The 11,632-nt window shown below is 47.4% G+C and overlaps 1 protein-coding gene across 1 annotated transcript in view; it reads right to left on the bottom strand.

Moving 5' to 3' along the window:
• Window positions 1-11,632, bottom strand: part of LOC107107805 (lipoxygenase homology domain-containing protein 1-like) — a gene marked incomplete at both ends in the record, with an annotated part of 50,478 nt that overhangs the window by 14,465 nt on the left and 24,381 nt on the right. Inside the window, 2 exons of the mRNA XM_015408151.1 lie at window positions 8,673-8,858; window positions 11,026-11,203. Of these exons, the coding sequence (XP_015263637.1) occupies window positions 8,673-8,858; window positions 11,026-11,203 (364 nt within the window). The remainder of the gene's footprint in view (window positions 1-8,672; window positions 8,859-11,025; window positions 11,204-11,632) is intronic.

The following is an 11,632-nucleotide window of genomic DNA, read 5'->3' on the forward strand; positions in this document are numbered from 1 at the left end:
CAGCCTTAAGGGGGAGTGTCGTGATTCACTTACTATGGTAAGGCTGGCCTAGATGAGTTTAATCTAGAGTGTTAGTGAAGTGACAGCTAGGAACAGCATGTGACTGCTAGAAGGCTGGCCAGAACTGGTTTAAGGCAGTGCAGCCTGGCATTAGGTGTATTGCAAGAGGTTGCATCAGCTATGTGCTGATTGGCCAGCAGGTGTATATATGTACAGAGTGTAAAAGGTAAAGGTAAAGGTTCCCTTGCTCGAAAGCCAGTCGAATCCGACTCTAGGGTTGCGGTGCTCATCTCCGTTTCAAAGCCGAAGAGCCAGCGCTGTCCGAAGACGTTTCCGTGGTCATGTGGCCGGCATGACTAAACACCAAGGCGCACGGAACGCTGTTACCTTCCCACCGAAGTGGTCCCTATTTATCTACTTGCAATTTCTTGCTTTCGAACTGCTAGGTTGGCAGGAGCTGGAACTAGAGACGGGAGCTCACTCCGTCTTGCGGCACTCGGGTCTCGAACTGCTGAACTACTGACCTTCCACAGCCTGCAGTTCAGCGTCTTAACCACTTGAGCCACCGCAGCTCCTGTACAGAGTGTACAGTGTCCTTTTTCCTTCCAATGTATCATTTGCAGCAGAGCACTTTGACACACAGAACTGTATATAGGTGGTGGCTGGGTGAGAATAAACTCACAGTGGTTGCACCTAAGTTCCTGACTCCAGTCTTCAGTGGGTACTCTATCTCCTTTGGGCACTAACGTGCCAGCCAGCATTCCGCGGGACCGCGACAAACTGACCTCCAGACAACACAGACCTATTCCCCTGGAGAAAACGGCTCTTTCGAACAGTAGACTCTATGGCAGAGGTGTCGAACTCATTTGTTACGAGGGCTGGATCTGACATAAACACCACTTTGTCGGGCCGGGCCATGTGTGCCTTAAAGCATAATGCCGAGTACTGGAGATATAAACTGTATGAAGGCTGGCAGCTGGTAAGCTCTGAGTTGTTGTATCCTCACTGCAAGGCCCCATGGGCTGGGAGGGGTGTGTGAAGGGAAACCCATATGGGCAGACCGGAGGGCCAGCACTATAGCACTGGGCAGACACACACCCCCCGCTGCTTAACTGCTGCAGATGCGGTTGTTCCATCATGCGGATGCCACAATTGGTCGGGCTCCGCCCATTCTCCCCTAAGCCGTTTCTTGTTCCCTCCCTTGCACGAGTTCCTCGCTGGCCACATAAGGGCCCTGGATGGGCCGGTTCTGGCCCCCGGGCCTTATGTTTGACACCCCTGCTCTATGGCATTATACCTGCCCTCCCCAGACCACAGTCTTCACAGGCTCCACCCCCACCTCTCCAGGGATTTCCCAACCTGCAGCTGGCAACCCTAGCTGGAAGACACTAGGCTAAGGGTTTGGTTTTTTAAAAAAATCCTGTGAGAAGTAAACCCTTTGGAAATCATAGAATCATAGAGCTGGAAGGGACCTCCAGGGTCATCTAGTCCAACCCCCTGCACAACGCAGGACATTCACAAATACCTCCCCCCCTCCACACACACCCGCAGTCACCCCTGCTCCATGCCCAGAAGATGGCAAAATAAGCTCCAGGATCCCTGGCTAAACTGGCCTGGAGAAAAATGGCTTCCTGGCCCCAAAGTGAGAAGAGTGTCAGAAACCACAGCTAACAACGAAGTACACGCATTCAGGAACGGTTATACTTTTATTGCAAAGCTATAGATGTAGTAACAGGCACTGTTAGGAATGGCCACAGCCACTAGAGCATAATAGGATATAGGGTATTCGTATGCACCCCCCCCATGGCATTGGCCAATTAGGGACCCTCCCGGGCGCAGGATAAGTCAGGCATCCATTAGGTGGCTAAAGCTGAGAACCAGGAGTCTCTCACGGTACATAGGAGCCCTCCAGACAACACAACCTCCTCTTGCACATCTGTAGAGATAAGCGTTTCAGCAAAGGCAGAGCAGCAGGGATAGGAATGCAATAACAATTAACAAGACACAGAATGAACTCCCCAACCCCCATGGCAGCATAGCTGACAAAGAGAAGAAGAGAAGAGATTGGATTTATACCCCGCCCTTCACCACCCAAAGGAGTCTCAGAGCGGACTACAAACTCCTTTCCCTTCCCCTCCCCTGTGAGGTAGGTGGGGCTGAGAGAGCTCTGAGAGAAACTGCTCTTTCCCCCCCCCCAAGAACAGCTCTAATCAGAACTATGGCTTGCCCAAGGTCATCCAGCAGGTGCAAGTGGAGGAGTGGGGAATCAAACCCGGCTCTCCAAGTTTAGAGTCCGTGCACTTAACCACTACACCAAACTGGCACCAAAGTGGCGATCAGCATTTCCCTGGGCGTGTAAGAAAGGGCCACGAGGACTAAGCACAGTGTCAGGCAGGGCGGCAGCTCAGTGGAAGAGCCCCTGCTTTGCATGCAGAAGGTCTCAGTTTCGATCCCCCGGCGTCTCCAGTTAAATTATGTGATGTGGAAGACCTCTGCCTGAGACCCCGGAGAGCCGCTGCCAGTCAGAGTAGGTACTACTGACCTTGATGGACCGAGGGTCTCTCTGAATATGGCAGCTTTGGTGCGTGTGTTCCTCTCGCCTAATTTAATTGCTATGGGAATGACTCCTTCAAGGAATGGCAGACAGAGCGGCTGGGGAAACAGATCGATTCATGCGAGAAGCAGGGAGCGGACGCACTGAAAGCCGATTTCCTGATATTCGGCAGGGAGCCAATGCTTCACAACCTCAGACCGGTAATTGGACTGACAGCTGTCGGCATGCGGAGAACGAAGATGTCACAGATGCTCACAAGGATAGAACAGGTAGCAGACATCAATAGCTGAGCGTGCTTTTGATGGCCTTATTGATCAAGCGGAGTACAAATACCAATCCAACAGAACGAGTGGTGACGAAAGAATTACAGACATGACGTAATATATTATGTCTAGACAGACCAGTAAACACTCACAGAAGAGACTGAAGGAAGAATTAGATAGGCATATGGAGCAGAGGTCCCTCAGTGGCTATTAGCCACAAGGTATTGATAGGGGTTCTGGGGCAAGTGATGCTCTGTCTTCTTGGTGCTTGGGGGGGGTCAACAATGGGAGGGCTTCTAATGTCCTGCCCCCACTGGTGGACCTCCTGATGGCACCTGGTATTTCTGGCGACTGGGTGACACAGAGTGTTGGACTGGATGGGCCTTTGACCTGATCCAACATTGGCATCTCTTATGTTCTTATGAAACAGTGAGTACGAAGGGACAGTTTTCACGGTGGAAGGTGGTAATCAGTGGGGTACAGCAGGGCTCGGTTCTAGGTCTGGCGCTTTTTAACTCGTTCATTAATGATTTGGAGTTGGGAGTAAGCAGTGAAATGGCTAAGTTTGCGGACGACACCAAGTTGCTCAGGGTGGTGAGAACCAGGGAGGACTGTGAGGTCCTCCAGAGGGATCTCTGGAGGGGCTCTGGGGCAAGTGATGCTCTGTCTTCTTGGTGCTTGGTGGGGGGGTCAACAGTGGGAGGGCTCCTAGTGTCCTGGCCCCACTGGTGGACCTCCTGATGGCACCTGGTATTTCTGGCCACTGGGTGACAGAGTGTTGGACTGGATGGGCCTTTGGCCTGATCCAACATTGGCATCTCTTATGTTCTTATGTTAAGAAGAGGAGGAGGAGGAGGAGATTGGATTTATACCCCGCCCTTCACTACCCAAAGAAGTCTCAGAGCGGCTTACAAGTTCCTTTCCCCCTCCCCACAACAGACACCCTGTGAGGTAGGTGGGGCTGAGACAGCTCTTTCAAGAACTGTCCTTGAGAGAACAGCTCTGACAGGACTATGGCTTGCCCAAGGTCATCCAGCAGGTGCAAGTGGAGGAGTGGGGAATCCAACCCGGTTCTCCCAGATTAGAGTCCGCGCACCTAACCACTACACCAAACTGGCTCTCTGTGCATGCACGAAAAAGCTTATTCCCAGAATTAAAATCTGTTGGTCTTAAAGGTGCCACTGGACTCGAACTTTGTTCTGACGGTGTTGTGTATAAGTACAATAAATGTCCAAGTCTTCCATGCGGCGAACCCAGTACTTTTCAGATAGTATATACGCCTAAGGAACAAACTAAACAATGTTGGAAGTGTATGTGTTTACAAGGTCTGCTGATTCAGTCATTATAGGGTTAACTTGTATTCCTAGTTTGCTATTGTTTAGACTGACCTGGAAGGGATACCTGGCAATGAGTCAATGGGGAATTAGCCCGGGAAAAGTAACTTCTACTTCGATGCAGATTGGTCATTTGTTTCAGGTGACTTCCTTTCGAGGGTCAAGAAGAAGGAGATAATTTCTCCATTACGTGTGTGCTTGTTTTGTCTGTAGGCAGCATAGAAATGTAGCTCTTAGTGTTATGTTGATTTGTAGTAATCCCGTGAACCCTTTACCCTTAGTAATAAAGTATTTTTAAAGGGCAAAGAACTCTCTTCTTTCCAATAGAGCAAGATCCATCAAATAGACTGAGTATTAAACAATTTTTGTACTATTTTACAACAAACAAGACCCTGGGACGTTGCTCTCTGGGACATCCCAGGGTGTCCTGGCCACCGGGTGGGAGGCAAGTCCCAGTAACCACAGGGTCTGACGGCAGGGATTCTCTGGTCACAGTCCAAAGGTCCAATAACACAATCAAAGGCAAAGCCAGGGAGGACTGTGAGGCGCTCCGGAGGGATCTGTTGAGGCTGGACGAGTGGATGCGAACGTGGCAAAATGAGGTTCAACATGGGCAAATGCAAAGTGATGCACATTGGAGCCAGAAATCCTAACTATAAATATACGTTGATGGGGTCCGAACTGGTGATAACTGACCAGAAGAGACATCTTGGAATCATGCTAGATAACTCCGTGAAAATGTGAACTCAGTGTGTGACTGCAATAAAAAAAAAAGGCAAATGCTATGCTGGGTATTATTAGGAAGGGGATTGAAAGCAAATAAGCCAGTATTGTAATGCCCCTGTATAAACTGATGGTGCAGTCTCATTTGGAATACTTTGTACAGTTCTGGTACAAAGTATTCCACCGCAAAAAAGATATTGACCGATTTCACAAAGGCAGTTGTTTCATTCTGGATCTCCCATTGGCCGCATTTTGAACCGCACCGTCCCCCGATTTCCCTCGCATCTTCTTGATCCTAAAGAATAAGGATCAAGAAGACGTGGGGGAAATCAGGGGGAGACATGGGCCAAAATGCATCTGCGCAGCAAATAGCGGGAAATTGAGCAGTAGAACCAGGGGAAACGGGAGACTGTGGGTGGGGGAAACTGTTTTTGCGGAATCAGTCATTATAATGTTGGGAAAGGTGCAAAAAAGGGCAACTAAAATGGTTAAGGGGATGGAAAACTTTCCCTTTGAAGAAAGGTTAAAGAAGTTAGGGCTCTTTAGCTTGGAGAAACGACGACTGAAGGGTGACATGATAGAGATTTACAAAATTACACATGGGACAGAGAAGGGAGAGAAAGAAGTACTTTTCTCCTTTTCTCACACTACAAGAACTCGTGGGCACTCCATGAAACGGATGAGCAGTAGGTTTAGAACAGATCAAAGGAAGTACTTCATCCAAAGAGTAATTAACAGATGGAATCCACTGCCGCAGCTACAAGCATAGACAGCTTCAAGAGAGGATTGGATAAACATATGGAGCAGAGGTCCACGAGTGGCTGTTAGCCACAAGGTATAAATGGAACATTCTGTCTGGGGCAAGTGATGCTCTGTATTCTTGGTGCTTGGGGGGGGGGAGGCTTAGCTCAGGAAGGAGGGCTCCAGAGCACACTAATTTATGCAGTAGCCAAATTGCTCGCTCACAACTTTAATGCCAGTAGCTCACAAAGTAGAATTTTTGCTCACAAGACTCCGCAGCTCAGAGGGAGCACTGGTATGAATGTATGTGATGTTAGTTGTTTATATTATAAATTTTGAATTAAATTATCTTTAGGGCTGTACATGTCCAGTTAAAGATTTTTTTTTACACAGTGTAACAGCCTTAGTGCTGTGAGCTTGTATCAAACCTGCTTTCACTGTGTTACCATTATATATTTACACATTTTCTCCAGGGGAGCTGATGTCTGTCAGCTGGAGATCAGTTGTAAACAGGTCATTTCGGGGGGGAATCGCGGGGGATCTCAGTTCCCCCGGGTGAGGTATGGGGGGCGGGGGACATGCGGACGCCTCGCATACTTATTTGTAGGATTTGGAAAGTACAGCTTAAAAAAAAAATAGGAGGGATATCAAAAAGATAATTAAAGAATTTCTGTTTTGAGTGCTGAGTCAAAAGTGATGTAAAATAGCCACTTATGTTGCTAGGTAGCATTTATTGTTTTTTGGGGTTTTTTTTTTGGTATGATGATAAAATATATCAAGTATATTAAGTGATAACATTAAGTTTATAATTTGATGAATTTCTGATAGGAAGGTGGAAGTGATTAAAACAGATGAAATAGTGCTGAAATTGATTAATGGGAAAATGGAAGCAAATGCATGAGACTTTCTGTTATGGGGGAGGTAGGGGGAGGGATTTATGTAGGAATGTGCTTTTTTGTTTTGTTTCTGGTTTTTGTCTGTCTTCTGTGTAAATTCAATAAAAAATGGTCAAAAAAAAAAAAAAAGGATGGCTTCAGAGCACACTAATTTATGCAGTAGCCAGATTGCTCGCTCACAACTTTAATGCCAGTAGCTCACAAAGTAGAATTTTTGCTCACAAGACTCCACAGCTCAGAGGGAGCACTGGTATGAATGTATTTGATGTTAGTTGTTTGTATTATAAATTTTGAATTAAATTATCTTTAGGACTGTACATGTCCAGTTAAAGATTTTTTTTTTTACACAGTGTAACAGCCTTAGTGATGCGATCTTGTATCAAACCTGCTTTCACTGTGTTACCATTATATATTTACACATTTTCTCCAGGGGAGCTGATCTCTGCCAGCTGGAGATCAGTTGTAAAAGCTGGAGATCTCCAGGCCCCACCTGGAGGCTGGCAACCCTACACAGGGGGAGGACCAAGTACTACAGCTGTGGAAGTTCTCCTTTGGATGAGATGACAATATGGAGGAAGGAGAAGCGTGACACAGTCGCGCTTCTTGCTCTTTCAGCATCGTGGTCGTGGAAGCCAGGCCAGGTGCTGGAGCTGTGAACTCTGCTGCGGGAATCCCTGGAGATAATATCTCAGCCACTCAGATCACTTATCTGAGGATGAATGAGAAGTTATTCTAGAGCGCTTGATCTTGGCAACAGGAGCTGGCTCCCTTTCAGACACATTCGGCCTTTTGTTCACCCCTCGGACATGTACATAAATCAGAGGTCAAAGTGAGTTCAGGACGAGTCTTCTCCGGATAACCGATCATTGATGTGAGGACAACTCCTCTGTCAAGGTCAGTATTGTCCACTCTGACTGACTGCAGTGCCCCAGACTCTCAAATGTCACTGACTACCAGAAGCTTTTAACTTGAGATGCCGTGGATTGAATCTGGGACGTTTGGGCATTCGAAGAAGATACCCTACGACTGAGTAGGGCTGCCAAGTGCTGGCGGTGGGCGGGTAAACCCCCGCTTTGGAGGCCCGATTTCCGCCGCCGCAGAATCGGGCCCCGGGGGGAACTCTGTCCCCCGAAGTGCAGCGTCGTTGCGTCACCAGAGGTGACGCAACCATGTCGCTCACATTGATAAGCACTTTTATATAATCATTGTCATTTTTTTGGAGTCTTACATACAATGCTTCCCCCCCACCAATTATATACTCTTATCCACCTTTTTCGGAATATTGTCTCATCTTTACCGCGTAATAACATAGTCAGTTTATCCAATTCGGCTATCTCCAGCAGTTTCTTAACTATATCGAGTCTAGAGGGTAATTTATCTGATTTCCAACATCGGGCTACCATAATTCTTGATGAAGTTAAAATATATGTTAATAAATATCTGTCTTCTCTATCTAGGTTGTCTGGAATTATATTTAACAAGTATATTTCTGGTACCAAATCCACATTAATATTCATCATTTCTAATATAATCTGTTTTATACTTTTCCAAAACTTTTGCATCCTACAACATTTCCACCACATGTGAAAAAAGTTCCTATATTATTCTTACATTTCCAGCAATTTTTTTAAGTTTGAGGTGCAAATTTTCCAGTTTTATCTGGTGACCAATACTATCTGTGAAACATCTTATATAAATTTTCTTTATATGCTGTTGAACTGAGATATCTCATAGTCTTCCATATTTTGGTCCAGTCGTCAATATCTATCGTTCATCCATGCTACCATTGAGGGTTTAACCATCTCATCTTGCAAATATCGTTCTATCAGAAAGGTATGTACTTTTTGTATTAACTTATCACTGGTTGACAACCAAATTTTATCTAGTTCATTGTTTCCCGTATAGAACCCCATTGTTTTATCTTTGCTGTATATAGATTTAAGTCGTGTACTTTCCCACCATGTTAAGTGTTTCATTGCTGTGTCCAAGTTTTTAATCTTGTCTTTTTTTATCTAGTATATTCTCGTATGTTTCTATCTTGTCTTTCGTCAGAAGGGTTGGTTTTGACTTCCTAAAGTACGCATGGAGAAATAACTTGCCCGGAAAAACCTTGGCTCTGTGTTGCCGTGAGCGCTCAAGTGATCCCGGCGTGTCTGATTACCTTTGTTGTCGTGCCAGACGCGCACCTTGCAGAGGTCCCCGAGACTGAGGATGTCTGAGTAATAGAAAACGTCCATCTGGTCCCTCTCAAACTTGTTGGACTGATTGGACTTCTTCAGAGCCAGAGTCCCCGTGTCCCCGCTCTCTCCAAAGATAATGATGAATACGTTGGCATCCGTTCCGGCACCTGCAGGGAGAGAATGAAGGGATGGAGCACCGTCATACATTCAAACGGGGCGAAGAAGGCACATAACCCACGTACAGTTTACCTGGCCCACATTCTATCCAGTTTCTCTGGCCCACATCCCGAAGGCGGATCTCAGGGCAGACATGATGTCAGCTTATTGGTTACTTTTGGGAAGAGAAGGCGGCGTGGTCTAACCCAATCTCATCTGATCTGGGAAACTAAGCAGGTTCAGTACTTCGAAGGGAGACCCCCAAGGAGACTCTATAGAGGAAGGCCACGGCAGATCATCTCTGCTTCTCCCTTGCCTTGAAAGCCTCTGGCTGGGGTCACCATAAGCAGGGGTCAATTTGTAGAAAAAGAGGTGCAGGAGCTCATTAGCATAACTCATTAGCATATGCCACAGCCCCTGACATCACCGGAAGTGTGTCAGAAGGCAACACCCACCTCTCAGGCTCCACTGGACTGTTTTGGATTGCTAGCTATTGGGGGGGGGGACGTGCAGATCTGTCCTCGCAGAGGAGGGAGAGCTTGTACTTGAAGGAGGGCCGGGGGGGGGGTGGGGGGCTCTGCAACTTACTTGGTTGCTTCTTGCTCCTCGTGGCCCGACTGAGGGCTGCTGGAGGGGGCGGGGCTTGTTGCATGTGCCCACCCCCTGGGCTCTTTACTGCCGGAGCTCCGCTCCTGTGCGCTCCCTCAGGAAATGACCCCTGACCATAAGTCTAAGCTAAACAGGGTCAGTACTTGGATGGGAGACCACCAATGAAGTCTCTGCAGAGGAAGGCCACTTCTCTGAAGAAGTGTGCGTGCACACGAAAGCTCAGATCTTGAATAAAACTTTGTTGGTCTTAAAGGTGCTACTGGACTCAACATTTGTTCCACTAGAGACGTAGTTAGGAACCTATCTCTGTCTCTCCTCTTTCTTATCAAGTATATTAATTCCTAAATAAACCTTTATCTACTCTTTAATCAGGTTGTGCACTGTTGCTCTGTTGATTACTCTGCCAGCATGGATAAGGACACAAGAGCATAAGAGAAGCCATGTTGGATCAGGCCAATGGCCCATCCAGTCCAACACTCTGTGTCATGTGCTGCCCAAAACCCAGGTGCCATCGAACCCCAGGATGTGTTACTGGTGACCGAGGTCAAGATAATCCACAGCTGAAAGTGGAGGAGTGGGGAATCAAACTCGGTTCTCCCAGATTAGAGTCCGCACACTTAACCACTACACCAAACTGGCTCTTTTGGAGGTCATTATTTCGTCGGGCCACCATAAGAAGAAGAGGAGGAGGAGGAGATTGGATTTATACCCTGCCCTTCACTCGGAGTCTCAGAGTGGCTTACACACTCCTTTCCCTTCCCCTCCCCACAACAGACCCCCTGTGAGGTAGGTGGGGCTGAGAGAGCTCTCTGGAGAACTGCTCTTGAGAGAATTTATGACTGACCCAAGGTCACACCAGCAGCTGCATGTGGAGGAGCAGGGAATCAAACCTGGTTCTCCCAGATGAGAGTTCGCACTCTTAACTACTACACCAAACTGGTGTAGCGGCTTAACGGCACTTCACACACACACAAACACACATGTTCAAATACTAAACTGCATGCTGTTTTCACATTTGAAAAGAGATCTGTCTTTGAGCATCTGTGCATATACTGTGAGGATCAGTGGGGAATAAGAAAGATGGGGCAGGGAGGGAAGGATTATGACAGTAATGATAGTGTCTCCAATGGAGACAGAGAAGCACACGAGTTGCGTGGGTAGAAAGATGAACAGTGGTGTGGAATTGCGGGCAGGCGCCCAAATTGTTTAAGAGAGCTGCCATGAAAACCTCATCCGAAGCAAAATCTGAGGCACGCTGGGAGTTCATCCTGCTAACATCCAAGGAACTGAGGAGGAAGCCAATGCAAACTTAGAAAAGACTAATGACTTGTCTCAAAGGAGTTTGAATCACGCACACACCCCTAGGCTGAGACTGCATTTCAACTAAAGTGCAATTCTAAGCAAATCTGGAGGTTTCTCTTCAGGCCAGAGTTGATGAGCTCTCTGTTGGGACTTTGCATTACCCTTAAAAACATCTTTCTTTGGACAGAAATGTTGGCTTCACTCATGCTTGCGGATGAAACCTGACCCAGATTCTTCTAGAAGTGGGAACGACATGTGAGGGCGTACCTTTCGTGTCACTGGTTTTCACCTGAACCGTGTACGTGGTATACTGCATCATCTGCTCCTCGTTAATCACTGCGGGCATCTCCCATTCCAAAGTATGGTTCTCTCCCAGCTCCAAGGACAGCCATTCGTTGTACGTAAAGGTGGTTACCTCTTGGGTCGTCAGGTTTTTCATGACGATCTAGGGAGAGTCAATTCAACAAGAAGGCAGTCCAGCAGCGATCCAAAGCATTCGGGATATTTATTAGTTACTATAGCAACATTAAGGAGCTGCGGTGGCTCAGTGGTTAAGATGCCGAACTGCTGGCTGGAAGGTCGGTAGTTCGGCAGTTCGAGACCTGAGTGCCGCATGACGGAGTGAGCTCCCGTCTCTAGTTCCAGCTCCTGCCAACCTAGCAGTTCGAAAGCAAGAAATTGCAAGTAGATAAATAGGTACCGCTTTGGTGGGAAGGTAACAGCGTTCCGTGTGCCTTGGTGTTTAGTCATGCCGGCCACATGACCACGGAAACGTCTTCGGACAGCGCTGGCTCTTCGGCTTGGAAACGGAGATGAGCACCGCAACCCTAGAGTCGGACTCGACTGGCTTTCGAGCAAGGGAAACCTTTACCTT

This window comes from Gekko japonicus, unplaced genomic scaffold (genome assembly GCF_001447785.1).
Source record: "Gekko japonicus isolate JY-2015 unplaced genomic scaffold, Gekko_japonicus_V1.1 scaffold5194, whole genome shotgun sequence".
Classification (NCBI taxonomy): domain Eukaryota; kingdom Metazoa; phylum Chordata; class Lepidosauria; order Squamata; family Gekkonidae; genus Gekko; species Gekko japonicus.